This window comes from Coenobita brevimanus, chromosome 29, assembly GCF_032717465.1.
Source record: "Coenobita brevimanus isolate Jiangsu-jjx chromosome 29, ASM3271746v2, whole genome shotgun sequence".
Classification (NCBI taxonomy): domain Eukaryota; kingdom Metazoa; phylum Arthropoda; class Malacostraca; order Decapoda; family Coenobitidae; genus Coenobita; species Coenobita brevimanus.
Window position 1 is genome coordinate 31086373 of NC_136982.1, and position 16714 is coordinate 31103086.

The 16714-nt window shown below is 42.6% G+C and overlaps 1 protein-coding gene across 4 annotated transcripts in view; it reads right to left on the minus strand.

The window, feature by feature from the left end:
* The window catches only part of LOC145395050 (uncharacterized), a 1083039-nt gene that overhangs the window by 624465 nt on the left and 441860 nt on the right, over positions 1 to 16714 (minus strand). For all 4 annotated transcript variants that reach the window (XM_080268801.1, XM_080268802.1, XM_080268803.1 and 1 more), the window contains exon 14: positions 957 to 1145. In XM_080268801.1, the coding sequence (XP_080124927.1) occupies positions 957 to 1145 (189 nt within the window). The remainder of the gene's footprint in view (positions 1 to 956; positions 1146 to 16714) is intronic.

Below are 16714 nucleotides of genomic sequence, written 5' to 3' on the forward strand. Positions count from 1 at the left end.
AAAGAACCAGCAACCTTTCTTCCCTGCTGTACCCTTTCAAGCACTTCACCCTCCAAACCTCCATCCTTACTCATCACACTACCCAAGTAATTAAACGTACTCACATTTTCCAATTCCTCACCATCCAACCTCGCTGTACATTCACTGACTTCACCTCTCTCAAAGACCATCACTTTGCTCTTCCCTACATTCACCTTTAGATTCCGTTTCTTACACACTCTCTCAAACTCATCCACCAAGCCTTGCAGCTCCCCTTCGTCTTCACTCAACAACACAGTATCATCTGCAAACAACAGTACAGGGAGTTTCCAAACACTATCCTCTCTCACCAGGGCCACTCCAACATCCACTACCCTACCTTGTACCTCTTTTATTACCCCATCCATGTACAGATTGAACAACCATGGAGACATGACACATCCCTGTTTCAACCCAACTTTCAAAGAGAAAAATTCACTTAGTTCACCATCCACACGCACTGCAGCCTTCGCACCATCGTACATACTCTTCACAGCATTCAACAACTTCCCATCTACTCCATATGCACAACAAGCAAAAACCAAAATCACACGCATGATCAAAACACAGGATATTTGACCACCTAGAGTGCACAGTAGATTCATAACAGTCAATCTGTCTAGAATACAACACTGCAGTGGCAGAGCTCTTCATGTGCCCTTATACTAATACTGTACCATAGTGGGGTACTTCCAAATGAAGTATACTAAAGTATGATCAAAATTATGAGAATTTTCCTTTTTTTTCCAACTGCATTACTGAAAGTTACTAAATGGCACCAAACTCTCCCATCCAAAAAATGAATGTAAATATAAAATAACATACCATACATCAAATATGAACATAAAACGAGACAGCAACACATTTAAATTCAGATAAAAACAGAAAGCAACCCAAATTCTGTAAACTACAAAGGATCTCAAAAGCAAGAGCCAGACCTGCTGGTGGACAGCGGCGAGTTCGGCATTGAGTGTGGTGATGGTGTGAGTATGACGTTGGACCTCCTCTTTCTCTCGAGCCAGGCGGGTGCTGAGATAAGTGCGTTCTTCACCAAGGGCTGCACGTTCTTTCTCCAACTCTCCCACCTGCCGCACACGACGCTCTGTTTCCTCATGTGCTGTCTCCAGCTAGAGGAAAAGAACAGGGTGATAAAATATGTCAATGATGAGTGCTGGGTACTCCTTATATAAATTAGTGTTAACAATTTAAATGAAGAATTTGTTCAATACTGTAGTGTAAAAAATATTATATTACTGATATCTGTTCATGCACTACGCAAGACACTGTAATGGAAAGCAAAATCAAAGGTTATTTTTATTCAGTAAAAATACTCAAGCCAATATATGCTGTAACAATGTTCTTAAGCCTTTAACTATTAACCCCTTAACCGCGGGGCGTCACTTTCGTGATGATCGGCCACAATGGATCATACCGCAGGGTGTCACTTTTGTGATTCTGTGTTATTTTGAATTATCCCGGGCTCTCAAGTGGTGGCTTGTATCATCTATCAGTACTGCCAATGTCCAACACTAGTCAGCACTCCAAATCTCATCTGTACTCCCATCCATTGTTGACATTTTAGCAATTTTCCCCCCTTCCTGACTCCCCTCCCTACCTGCCCTCCATTACCCTGTCCTCTCACCTCCCACACCGCGCTGTGCTAAGCAAATTTCCCCCGGATTTTTCCACAGATTTCATTCATTGAAATAAGCCCTATGCCCTATACTTATACAAAATAATATACAGTAATCCCTCTAATATCCGGACGCCCAATAACCGAACATCCCCACTAACCGAACCTTATCGTCCTGGGATCAAACATTCCCAAAATGGTCCGAAAATCAAAAAAAAATGGAAAAAAAATTGACTTTTTGCCGTCCGTAATTTGAACTTGCCGCGCGCGCCGCGTGAGAGCATTGTTTTGGTTCGTCATTCCTCCGACGTCCGATAGAGCGCCGCTGCATCCTCCCCACTTCCCGCCTGTCTCTCACCGCGACAAGACCTACGCTCTTCGCCATGGCTTGGGAAAAGTTAATGTGCAACACTTAAATTTAATGGAACATTATTTGGACTAAAGTGAACACTGTGAAAAGAACGGACTTCTGTGTGTTAGTGACTAAGTTCAGTGCAAGACTTCAGGAAGAGTGTAGTGCAAGTGCTTCAGGAAATCGTTCTTACTGTCAGAGTCCGAGAGGAGGCGGTTATTCATCGAGGTGACCAGGGACTTGCTGTAAGTAGCCAAAATGTTTCATGTTGTACTATTTTCCATACTATATTTACCAGAATGTTTCATATTGTATTTTTTCCCATACTATACTTACCAGAAAGTGTCATACCGTACTTCTTTCCATACTAAACTTACCTCATGCATGTGCAGTAGGAATGTGTTTTTCAGAGTTCGGTTAGGTTCGGTTAGAGTCCATAAGTACCAGAATGTTTATTAATGTATGAACATACTTCTAAACCCACATTTTATGTGTCTATTGCATTCATTTCAGTCATTTATGTGCCTTATTGGTGTGATTTGGGTGTTAAATAGGTGCTATGCATGTCCGGAGGGAGTTGTATAGGTGTTTCTCTGTGTTAGGGTCCGTAAGTACAAGTCCATAAGCTGGGGCCCAATATCCGAACCTACCGATGGCTCTATTGATCCGGATATTGGAGTGATTACTGTATACCAAAAAAAAATAAGGTAAGTGATAGTGTTATACACCAGGAATTGGCTAATTATCACCTGACAACACCTCACGTGCATTCATTCGCTACATTACCACGGTAATTTCCCCTTTGAATTATGCCTTGTAATCGATGTCTGTAATAAAAATATATATCAGAAAAGAAGGGAGAAGCCTAAGTGACATTTACATTCACCTGGAACTACCTATTTCTTTATGTATTGCCGAGATTTTCTACCAATAAAAAATTAGCATGTAAGTTACCAGAAGTCAGCCTCAGTGTCATTGTCAACCCTTCCCTTCTCAGATAAGCCGCGGCATTTAGTTCCTTGTCCTCCGCTGTGGTCAAACCACGTCGCACTCGCGCCCTGCCATTTCTGCCGCTTCTGCGCCCACTGCAAAGGGTCCCATGACCTCTACCCCCATAAAAAGTCGTGAGGGAAGCAGGAAAGGACTTAGTGACTCTGCAGTGGCACGTGAACTAGCAGAATTGTCCATGGTGATGATGGATAGTGATTTTGACGATTCAGGTGAATCGTGTGATGAGCCGGGTGAGGTAATCGTGCCAGAAAGTGCTAGTACAAGTGCTTCAGTGTCGGACGTTATCCCTAGCTCCAAGGGAAAGGAGCTGTTAGTGCAGCAAGGGAAGGAACTTGGGAAGGGAGTGAAAAGGCGGCGTGTTAGCCCCAGAACAATGCCCCCACGTGACCCAGCCCGCCATGAGTCCCGAGTTCATTCACCTCCCCGTTCCCCAAGCCCCACTTCACTCATTTCTTCCTCTTCGTCTGCTGAGTTATCTCTGGAGTCTTCGTCGTCGGAGTCACCACCAGCATCAAAGTGAAGGCAGGCCGTAGAGGAAGAGGTAAATCCTGGACTGGTAAAAGTAGAGTTGGTAGTAGAGTAAGGGCTGCTAGTGCTGTACAGCAACCCAGGGTCAGTGCGAGTGACCTTGAACGGGGTAAATCTTCCTCACAGCCACCCACCACCACCACCCATCCTACATCGCCACGACAGGGAATCCTGGACGCCTTCGCGTGGACGGAAGGGTCCGATTTTGTGCCTGAACATTTAGTGTTTGATGAGAGCTCCTCAGGAGTTCAGCCTGCCTTCACTATTGACGATAATGCTGAGTGTGTGGACTACCTTTTGGCCTTCCTAGATGACGAAGTCATGCAGCACATATGTGATGAGACCAACAGGTATGAATCACAACGTGCTGCAAGTGGTACAGGTGCAGCCAAGATGCAACAGTGGTCCATGCTGGGAGTGCAGGAGCTGTATGTGTTCTTTGCCCTCATGCTTCTCATGCCACACTCCAAGAAGCATGAGTTGGAAGAATACTGGTCCATGGACCCCTTACTACCCTCACCCACCTTCAATAAGTACATGGCCAGAGATCGCTTCCGGAACATCATGGGAAAGCTGCACTTTGCCGACAACGATGTACCTTCCCAAACCGACCCACTCTGGAAGATCCGGGAGATTCTGAGCAGAATGAAGGATAAGTTTATGTCATTCTTCCACCCCTTTCAGAAGGCTGTCACTGACGAATCCTTGGTTTTGTTCAGAGGACGTCTTCGGTTTGTTCAGTACATTCCAAGCAAACGCCATCGCTTTGGAATTAAGTTCTTTGTACTGTGCGCCTGTAAGATGGGGTACGTCCTTGACTTTGTCATTTATTCAGCCAGCACTGTCGATCTGGATAAAACACACCCCCTTGGCTTCTCAGGCTGTGTAGTGAAAGTGCTCCTTGAAAAGTATTTTGGTGGGAATCATGTGCTGTATACAGACAACTACTATACAGCACCGAAACTTGCCAAATACCTTTCTGAGCACGGCATTGGCTCCTGCGGCACTGTCAAAAGTAATCGTGCCCACTTCCCTAAATTCACAGAGGCAGGAACCTTGCAGCGAGGAGACGTGCACCTACGCAAGTCTGAGAAGATGCTGGCAATATGGTGGCATGACAAGAGGGTTGTGCACATGCTCACCACCGTACATAAGGGGGAGATGACAGACAGTCAGAAGGTCGAACGTAGGACAGGCGAACCTGTGATGAAACCTGATGCTGTGTTGGACTACAATATCAACATGCGGCTGGTGGACAAGTCTGACATGATGATTGGTGAGATCGACTGCCTCAGGAAGAATACTAGGTGGTACAGGAAAGTTTTTCTGCACCTCATAGATATGACGATGCTGAACACCTTCATCCTGTACAAGATGAAGGTCAAGCCACCCAAGTCCTTCTCCCTGAGGTTGTTCGCCAGGACTTGTGTCCAGCAGCTGCTGGAAAGATACAGTATGGTAGGGTGACAGCAGCAACTCCAAGGCGCCATCCAGTAACACTTCCCGACCGACTTGAGCAGAGGGTGTATATGGATCGGCACAGACTGGAGCTAATGCCTGCCACAGGGAAAAGGAAGGCTGCGATCCGCAGGTGTCAGGTGTCTGCACATACCACTCGCCGCACACCTGAGCACAAACGCACCTCTTGGCAGTGCGCTGAGTGCCAGATTCCCCTCTGTGTTACCTGCTTTCTTTATTACCACAGCCAGAAGCAGTTCTAACAGTGCAAGTGGGAAAGGAGAATAATGTGTAAATAATGTGTAAATAGCAAGTGAAAGCAAAGGATGTTCAGTACATATGATTGAACAGTGTATTATAGTTTTATCTTACTGAAAGTGACAGTGAATAACATAGTGTAAGTAAAATAGAAGGGTAAATATTGAAAATACAATAGAAAATGTACATAGTAATGGAAGTAATTAGTAATATAAGAACATGAGTACAAATACTTTATGTTATAACAGTGAAAGTGAATCCGTGGCTCTCTACGTATTTTACTGAAGGAAAAATTGAATGACTTCAGTGACAATAAACTAATACTACTGAAGGAAACTTACGGAGAAAGACTCCAGATATATATAAGTGTGATATAGTAATAGAAATATAAAGTGTGAGGGGTTTTATGAATAATAAATGACAGAGTACCAAGAGCGAACTAGCGCAAGTGCGACGGTCAGACGCGCTCGTAATTTCCATTGCTTTCACAGTGGTTTTTTTTTGGAGTATGGATCCCAAACTACTTGAAAATCATAGAGTAGTGTTTATAGTGTTAATATCTGGCTGTGGTAATCATATTACGGGTTGTCGGGAAGTGTAAAGTGGAGACTTCGTTACCCAACTTCAGAGGTCTCCACAAGTCCTACGGTAACCAACGAAGGCTCAACAAACATTCCAGGAGAAAGCTGAAGGTATGTGCCATAAGCACATGTAATTTTAATATTCTAGGACTAATAATTGATTTTTGGCAAATATTTTTTGAGAGTCCGTCAGAGCCCGAATAACCACGTGGGACACGCAAAACATTGGTAAACATGCCCGCGGTGTAGGGGTTAAAGGTATGAATACACTTAGGTATTTTTCTTTTACAATGCCACAATTCTAGTTACAAAGAGTTAAGGCATCAACAAGGAGCCTACACATGACACTGCTGTGCATCATGGGTGGAGTAGCCATGGTGTCCACCCAGAAGCCAAACCACTTAAATTTTTTCTGCAATTTATCATAAGGAAGGACCCTGGTCCAACCCTCATAAGGCACTGGCTATCACAAGGGAGAACTGGTTCCCTTCACAGTGTATGTATTGTACTGAACCTATAGAAGAGCCCAAATGAAGCAGCTGTTTACCTGTGGTCGACAAGTCTCCTTGGCCAGACAGCTAAGGGTTAAGCAATAACAACAACAACGAGTTAAATACTATTTTGCAAAAGCTTTAAATGACACAAACAAACTTTGGTACCAGATTTTGATTACATTCAGATGGCTTTATCCAAACTTTATCCTTTGCAATTAAATGTTTAAAGTGAACTTTTCACTAGAGGTACAGCACTGGTCAGACAATACATATGTGGTTATCATAATTTCTTATGTCCTAATGAACCCCAACAGATGATAGCTGTGACAGAATCACCCAAGGCAACTTTGTCCTTATATGTTTCTATCATTCTTTCAATCATTACTCCTTCTTCTTCCTGCTGTCTCACTGATATACAGTTCTAATTTCTTCTTCCACCTCACATATATGATCTTCCTCCTTAAACAATACCGTACTTCAGTCTTGTTTTCAGTAACCCCTACTATCCAATTTATGTGCAATTACTGAGCATGCCTATAAAATCTACAATTATTTCTTACCCACTATGGGTACTTAAACAAATCTCTTACTCTCTTTCAGCCACTTTCCTTCCTCATGCTTATCTCACTAATGTACTGCTCCACTTCTCTTTCACAACATAAATGGTAATCTTTTAATGCTTCTCTCTACCTAATTTTGAAAGATTTTCTTTGCTATTCATTCTACATGTATTAATTAAATGCATTCAAACTGCAGTACTTCTCATTATCCACTGAAAAATGTCACATCTTACTCTTAGATCACTTTCTTTCATATTTAGAAAAAAAATCTTAATGACTCAACCACTTTAGCCATCTGCCCAGTTTATTTCTGCAGCTGTTCAGAAAAATTATTTCTACATTCTGTAAACAAGAAAGACAGAAAATGAGAATTTTCCAATACAGAAGTTGAATATTAAATCATTAGAAATCTGTGTTAGCCCATTTCCTCTTGCCCTCTTGGTCTTAATAGTAAGATTTGTTACGTCTTATCCTTTCCATTCAGACACCAATATTCTGCTATGTTGTATTCTGCATTTATTTTCAGATTTCCTACTCATGCATCACCTTTTACATCTTCTGCAATTTTTGTCATTACCAGTCAACAAACAAATACATCAGCAATAAAATTTCTTTAAGAAAGCAAATTACTTAATGCTATCCATAGGTTAATTCCAAAAATCCTACAGCTCCTATCCCCACTGTCCTCACTTTCAATTCCTTCACTACTTTAGCCATATACAGTAAGTACCGGTATATGCTGACCAACCAAGGTGACATACTGGTATTACACCCAACTGAAAATGACATTTACAGAACATGGATCACTAAATTTTCCCCTAACTTTTACATATGCACTACTACCCTTTTAGAGATATTTTCCACCACATCCTAAAATTACCAGTCAATATCATTTAAGCTTAGAATCAGTCCACCTTATCACATACCTTGTGTTCTTTATTATAAATTGCTCTGCAAACATACTCTTTTATTTGAATTAAACATCCCCTCACCCCTACTGAATAAATGTTGTTCTTCCATAGTCCTACTTTTTATGCTTTTGCACACACTTGGTAAGTACTATATCATACAGGCAGCTCATCCTTAACACAGCTAATTGGTTAGCACTTCTGCTATAGCCTGGGAATCCATGCTCTGGAAGAAGCAAAACCTATGGAAAAAATGGCTTAAGGTTCACACCCTCCCCAGAGTCATCCTAAAAGTCCCCTAAGCCTATCATAAGCATCTCAAACTGGCCTTAATTGTACCCGACAACAAAAAACACAGTTAAAAACACACACAACTGTAACTAACTTCAAGTGTGCAGACATACCATACCATCACCTCACACCACCACCCCACCCCACACCATTATCCATACCACTATAGCCCAATATCATCACTCGCATCATATCATCACCCACACCACATCACCCACAACACACCATTATCCACACCACACCATTACCCACACTACACCATCACCCACACCACACCATCACCATACTATCACCCTACATCAGTGAGCCTGTGCTCTGGAAATCATGTCTGCGCAGTGAAAGACAATGCCATATTTGAACGTGTGGTTTGCACTGTTGTTGACATAATCCCACTGTGCGAACTGTGAGGACCTGAAACAGTGCAACCCATATTATATAAGATCAGCAATATGTGAGAGAACATTATAGGCATGATGACTGTGGGGGCACCCATCATCCACTCAGTGTAGCTGTACTTTCTTTCTAGGGTAGCTAAAAATACAAACATGAAGCCTTGGACTAGGACTGACCAACAGGTGACGACTAAGCACCGAACAATGGACATGATACGGACTGCGACATGGAACGTAAGGGGTGCAAATGATGAGGTGAAAGAGAGAGAGATTGTCCAGGTGCTTGAGGGTGCAAAAGTGGATGTATGTGAATTAACTGAAACTAAATGGCAAGGTAAGAGTGTGAAAGAATGGGAGTATGGATGGGGTAAATGTGCAGGAGTGGGTTAGAATGAGAGGGCAAAACAAGGAGTTTGTACTGTTGTGTGCAAGAGATGGAAGGAAAATTTAAGAAGGTATGGATCCGTCAGCTCAAGGACTGTGTGGGTAAGACTGAAAGATGGACTATAAATGAGGTCGATTGTGTGTGTATGCGCTAAAGCAAGATCGTGCAACCGGAGTGAAAGAAGTGTTCTGGACAATTGTGGAAGCATGCATGGAAAGGTTTGAAAGGAATGAGGGAGTGTTTTTGATTGGAGATATGAATGGTAAAGTAGGGAATGTGAAGCAGGGTTGAAGCAATTACACTTCAAAAATTTAATTACAATTACAATTACTTTCTTTGTTTTTAAATTACAGTAATAATTACAAATACATTTGGGAACAGCAATTACATTACAATTACAATTACTGCAAAACAAAATCAATTATAATTACAATTATCATTGTTATGGAGTGGATATGGAAGTTGTGTAGATTGGCTTGGGAAGAGGGAAGGGTTCCAGAGGACTGGAAATCAGGTATAATTGTTCCTTTATACAAAGGAAAAGGGGAGAGAGAAGTATGTGGTAACCATAGGGGTATTTGCCTTCTTAGTGTGACTGGTAAAATATATGGTAGAATACTCATTGATAGGGTTAGGCATATGACAGAGGAGCTAGTTGGAGAAGAACAAGGGGGATATAGGAAGGGAAAAGGGTGTGTAGATCAGATATCTGTTCTAAGATGTTTAGTGGAGAAGTATCTAGAGAAGGGAAGGAAAGTGTATGCTGCCTTCATGGACTTGGAGAAAGCATATGACAGAAGAGATAGGCAAGGTATGTGGAAGGTATTAAGAATATATGGAGTGGAGGGGAAATTGTTGAGTGCTGTGAAGAGTATGTACGAGGGAGCTAGGGCTACAGTGCGAGTGGATGGTGAGCTGAGTGAGTTCTTTGATCTCAATGTGGGACTGAAACAGGGTTGTGTGATGTCTCCATGGCTGTTTAATATATACATGGATGGGGTTGTAAAGGAGGTGCAGGGTAGGGCAGTGGATGTGGGGGTGGCTCTAATGAATGAGGGTGAGATTTGGAAGCTTCCGGTGTTGCTGTTTGCTGATGATACAGTACTGTTGGGTGAAGATGAATGGGAGTTGCAAGGTTTGGTGAATAAATTTCGGACAGTGTGCAGGAGGAGGAATCTGAAAGTTAACGTAAACAAAAGTAAAGTTATGGTGTTTGAGAGGAATGAAGTCACAGTGTGTGCAGTGAGGTTGGATGGTGAGGATATGGAGAATGTGAGTGCATTCAAGTACTTGGGTAGTGTGATGAGTAAGGATGGAACTTTGGGGGATGAAGTGTGTGAAAGGGTACAACAGGGAAGGAAGGTTGTTGGTACATTGAATGCAGTGATCAGAAATATGGAGGTGAGTATGGAAGTTAAGAAGTCACTGCATGATAGTATTGTGATCCTTACCCTGATGTATGGAAGCGAGGCATGGACCTTGCAAGAGGGGAACAAGTCAAGAGTGTGAGCAGTGGAAATGAGTTAATTGAGACGAGCATGTGGAGTGATGTGGAGGGACAGGTTGACGAATGAAGTAGTGAAGGAACGCTGTGGGGTGGATGTGGATGTGGTTGAGAAGATTAGGAGAAATACACTGAGGTGGTTTGGACATGTGAAGAGAATGAAGAATGAAAGACTGACTAAGAGGGTATATGTAGGTGAGGTGGAGGGAGGGAGAGGGAGAGGTAGACCGAGGATGAGGTGGAGGGATGGAGTTGAGAGGTATATGAGGGAGGGGGGGGTGAGTTGGGGGGAGGGTAGTCAAATGGTGGGTGACAGAGCGACTTGGAGGTGTTTTGTCTGCGGCCACCCTTTGCAGGATTAGGGCGTCGGGCTATAGATAGATAGATAGATCATTACAAATTCCGACTTGGAGAAAAAAAATCATTAAGGTTAAGAATAATACAAATTTGGCATTGTAAGGTTGTCCTTTATATACAGTGGCACAAACTAATTTGAAAACAAAAACCAAGATTTCATTTTTGTACAAGTTGCAGACAGTAACTAAGGAGCCTGTAGTTTTTCAAGTAATTCACTACTGCACTTAATTAACAATACTGAATGGAATAAAGTGACACCAAGTAGAGATCTGTTCGCAGTGAAATAATTTCCGGCAATGCTGAAAACTCACTTTGATGGAGCAGATGTAGCAGTACACCCAATTACCTCTCATGCAAGGTTCTTCAGTGGATGCAAAGCTTGACACCTCTTTCCAGTATAGCACTGGGTCACTGGAAAATGACAGAGTTCCTTCCTCTACATATTGCTTCAACAAAAGACTCACTGACATTGTGCTTCCCTCTGATCCCCCTTGATTTTGGAGATCTGATGAACATTTTGGTATAAAAGAGAAAAGTCTGGGTCTTTTTGATTCTGGTAATCCTTCTGCTAGATCATCCTTGTCACACACTCTATTCATTGTTGACCCCTCGTGAACTACCTCTAATCCTTCATGCATTTCCTTGACATATGCCAGCACTTGGTCCTTCTGCCTTGTAATGAAAGCCAGTCCAGTTTGAACCTAGGATCCAAAAAAGCTGCCATTTGAACATCTCTCATTTCCAAGTATGGATCCAATCTTTTCTTCAGAGTCTAATAGCACTTTAGCCAGTTGTTCACAGTATTGTAATTTGGTATTATGAATTAGATTCCCCAGTGAGTGTTTAAGTCCTTGAATCACTGGTCCAGTAGCAGTTATGGTCACCTTCTGTCCCTCCACAACTTCCAAGGCCTCGTGAAGGGGTTCAAGGAAAATCACAAACTCCTTTAAGGCAGAAACCTCCACTGGCATGATTTGCTTACTCCTCTGCTCTCTCTGGGACTGAAGATCAATTGCATTAATCACCTCTACAGGGTTCTTGAGTATTAATTTCAGCATTTTCAGCTGTGAATTCAATCTTGTCACATTTTGTGTCTGGAGAACAATCCCTTTAGATCGAAGGTACAGAGCAGCTACTGTTGATATCCTCATTGAGTTGATCAAGGATGCAATTTTCTGAAGCGTTGATGAGAGTAGTGAATTGTTTACATTTGGGTGACTAAACCCATATCTTACACACAGTTGCTGAGTATGTGCAAAACATCCCATTCTTTAAGGAAGGTAAGTCAGAACATCTTCTAAGCAAATGTCCTCATCAGTGATGTTGGGGTCACATGACTTTCCAGCCTCCTCATTTTCCTGATCAATGTAGAAACTAGGCAAGGAAATGTCAAATGCATTCACCATTAGGATGCATTATCAACTACAACTTTCTTTACTTTCCCTTGAACTGACTGACAGTTTCCTCATAGGCAGATGCAATGTTAAATGCTGTGTGTCTTCTGAATTATCACAACCAAGGATATGAGACTTCAGTTCCCAGTCACTGTTAACATAGTTCACTGATGGGAAGAGTGTGTGTATGTGAGCCGTGAGGAATGTGTATTTAGGTGAGAGTGTGAATGAGTGTGTGTGCCTTTTTATTCAGTCCAGCATCTCCAAGGCAACCTGGGTAGGTGTTCTCTGGTGACGTTGGCATCGGTGACTGGTCAAATCCAGGGATTAGGGAGGACCAAGGGCTCTGGACCATACCCCTCTTCCACCGCGAGAGCCTAGGCCTTAGCTTTTCCGTTCGAAGGGGGACAAGGAGCTGGGTCAAGTCCCATGAGAGAACAGGCATTTGGGACAAAGTCAGTAGAACTGTCAAAACATGGTTTAGGTGGGATAATTCCAGGGCATCTTAATCCCATAATGACAGCTTGGTACAGGGCTACCTTACCAGTACCACTCTCCTCCCCTTTCACAATTACAACTGTTACAATTAACTTATCAAATAATTATTTACAATTACAATTACTTCAATTTTATTTTCAATTACAATTATAATTACAATTACAATATTTCTGTAATTAATTATATTTCAATTAAATTACAATTACTCCAACCCTGATGTGATGGCTGATGGAGCAGTTGGTGAGCGGGTTGTGCCTGCAGAAGTGGATGAGAATGGCAATGCTCTAGTGGACATTTTTGCCAGGAGTGGGTTGGTGACAGCCAATATCCTATTCAGGCACAAAATGATCCACAGGTATAGGTGGCAAGTGATGAGAAGGGTGGGTGGTGAACTGAATTAAAGAAAGTCAATGATTGATTATGTGTGTATTGTTGATGGAATGAGGTGTGTAATGGATGCAAGAGCATATACCATAGAGGTTGAGGGAGTGGACTTTCTGACCACCACTTGGTGGTGGTGAAAGTCAAGGTCGAAATGAAGTGGAGGAACAGAAGAAGAGAAGAACAGGAGGAAGTAGCTCTTACAAGGAGGGTGGAAAAGTTACAAGAGGATGGAAAAATGGCAGAATATGAGAGAGAAGCAGATGAGCAACTGGGTAAATATTATTTGGAGCAGATGGGGGACATGGAAGGTGTGTGCAAGATATTCACAGAAGAAATTTGTGCAGCATGTGAGGTGGTGTGTGTGTGGTGAAGAGAAGATGAAAGGGAGTGCAAGGAACAGCATGGTGGAATGTAGGGGTGAAACAAGATGTCCCACAAAAGAAGAGAGCATATAGTGAGTGGATGAGAAAAAGCAGTCTGGAGGAAGTTGAGAGACAAGAGAGAGAGTTATATGCAGAGAGGAAGAGAGAGGTGAAAAGATTGGTAAGAGAGAGTAAGAAGAGAGTGGATAAGGAATTTGGAAGGAATTTGAGTGTAAAGTGGAGGGGATGTAAGAAAATGTTCTGGAAAGAGGTAAAGAGAGTTAGACAGGGTGTTAAAGAAGCTAGTCAGAGAGTGAAAGATAAAAATGGCAGATTATTAGTGAAGGGAGAAAAAGTGAGCAGATGGAGAGAACACTTTAAGGAATTGGTGAACACAGATAATGAAAATAATGTGAGTATAAGTGGCTGGGGAATGGCTGGGAGAAGAAGGGATGTGAGAAGTGAGGAAGAAATCAATAAGGTGGAAGCTGTGGAAGCAATGAAGAAAGTCAAAACGGGAAAAGCTCCAGGAATTGATGGAGTGTGTGGTGAAAAGCTGAAGTATGGGGGAGAAGCAATAGCAGAATGGATGTGGAAGATGTGAAGATTGGCTTGGGAGGATGGTAAAGTCCCAGAAGATTGGGAGTCAGGTATAATTATTTCCATGTACAAAGGAAAAGGGGAAAAAGGAGTATGTCATAATCACAGGGGCATTTGTCTTCTTAGTGTAATAGGAATGGTATATGGTAGAATCCTTATTGACAGAGTTAGAGAAATAACAGAGGAATTAGTTGGAGAACAGGGAGGTTTAAGGAGGGGAAGAGGTTGTGTAGATCAGATATTCATTATTAGGTCTTTAGTGGAAAAGTTTCTGGAGAAGGGAAAGAAGTTGTTTGTGGCCTTCACAGATTTGGAGAAAGCATATGACAAGGTGGATAGACATGGATTGTGGAAAGTATTATAAATATATGGCATAAATGGGATGCTGCTGAATGCAGTGGAGAGTATGTATGAGGGTATTAAGGCTGCAGTGTGTATGGACAGTGAACTGAGTGAGTTTTTCTATTTGAAGGTTGGGTTGAAACAGGGGTGTGTCATGTCTCCATGGTTGTTCAATCTGTATATGGACGGGGTTATAAAAAAGGATACAAGGCAGGGCAGTGGAAGTTGAAGCGACCCTAATGAGAGAGGGTAGTGTATGGAAACTCCCAGCACTGTTGTTTGCAGATGATACTGTGTTGTTAAGTGACGAAAAGGGAAGCTGCAAGGCTTGGTAAATGACTTTGGTAGAGTGTGTAAGAAATGGAATCAAAAGGTGTATGCAGGGAAGAGTAAAATAATGGTCTTCAAGAGAAATGAAGTCACTGAATGTACAGTGAGGTTGGATGAAGAGGAAATGGAAAATGTGAGGGTCTTTAAGTACTTGGGAAATGTGATGAATAAGGATGGAAGTTTAGAGGGTGAAGTGCTTGAAAGTGTACAATGCTGAAGAAAGGTTGCTGGTCCTTTGAAAGCAGTGATAAGAAACAGGGAAGTGAGCATGGAAGTGAAAAAGTTACTGCATGACAGTATTGTGATACTAACTCTAACGTATGGAAGTGAAGCTTGGACCTCGTTGGAGAGACACCAGTCAGGAGCGAGGGCAGTGGAAATGAGTTATTTGAAAGGAACATGTGGAGTCACATGGAGAGACAGATTGACAAATGAACAAGTGTTGTGGTGTGGATGTAGATGTGATAGGAAGTGTTAGGAGAAACACACTGAGGTGGTTTGGCCATGTGGAGAGAATGGAGAGTGAGAGACTTACGAGGCGAGTGTATGTGAGTGAGGTGGAGGGGGGGGGGGGAAGGGAAGGGGAGGCCAAGGATGAGATGAGGAGATGGAGTGGAGAGATATATAAGCAAGCAGGATGTAAGCTGGGAGCAGGGCAGCGAAATGGCGGGGGACACGGCAACGTGGAGGCGTTTTTTTTTGTTTTTTTTTTTTTTTTTTGCATTCAACTCTGGGCATAGGTTTCACAGCCTGCTATCAAGGCCCAGAAGTCCTCCTAGATACCATACACCTCTACATGTCACCCTTTACGTGACTAAGGCATCTGGCAATAGATAAATAGATAGATGATTGTACTATCCTTAGCCATTCATTTGTTTTGTTTATAAAGGTTCCAACATACTTGCATGCATCAGCCTTGGGTACATATTGGCAGCTCTACCTGCTGCTTCATCTCTAACAACCTCACAATTTAGTCTTTTATCTCTAAGGTCATATTCTAAGACCTATCCCAAGGATTTTTCAGTATGCCTCTTGCAACTCCACCCTCAATGTTTACACCTTTCACTCTCAGCACCCATTCGTCATCCTCCATCCTCTCCACATGCCCAAACCATTACAATCTACCCCTTCTCATCACAACACTAATACATTCAAGTCTCATCATTTCTCCTAGCCCCTAGGCCTGTCATTCATGGATACATTACATATCTATCTGACCATCCCTGCATCCATGCATCCAACATCCAATCCTATGTTGCCCCATAAGGACCAGAGTAGCCTGGGGATAGGCAAGTTGGTCCTGACATTTAAGTTAAGAGTGACCAGCCTCACTCATCCCTGAGTGGCATTACGTGAGCAATAAACCCTATACATCCCTTGGATATAAATCTACACACGCTCAATCTGACTGGAGTGCCTTAATTACCCACTAAATCACCAGGCGCCATACTTTGGCTATATGGTTACCACCCAGCATAGCAAATGGGATCCTGGTGTACAGGAAACCATCTGGCCTGTCACTCAGTGTAGTCGCCCACAGGCAGATGGAAGGGGAATGAATGAAGGAAAGAAAGACAGAGAAGGGAGTGTAAAGTCACCCGTAGGCAGAAGGAAGTGGAAAGAATGAAGGAAAAAATGACAGAAGAGGAGGGAAGGATGAGCAGAAAGGGCAGACACCCAAAGCAGCACTACACTGAGTGACTACCTGATCATTCTTGTCTAAAAATGTTTGGGCGTTGGAATATCTTCCTCCACTACTGTCAAAGTTTCACAACCATACAGCATTACACTCCTAACACATGCATACTCAACAACCATTCTCTCAATGATTAACCCCTACACCGCGGGCTTGTTTACCAATAACTTGCGTGTGCCGCGGGGTTATTTGGGCTCCGACAGACTCTCAAAAAATATTTGCCAAAAATCAGTTATTAGTCCTAGAATAATAAAATTATATATGCTTATGGCACATACCTTCAGCTTTCTCCTGGTATGATTGTTGAGCCTTCGTCGGTTACCGTAGGACTTGTGGAGACCTCTGAAGTAGGGTAACGAAGTCTCCACTTTACACTTC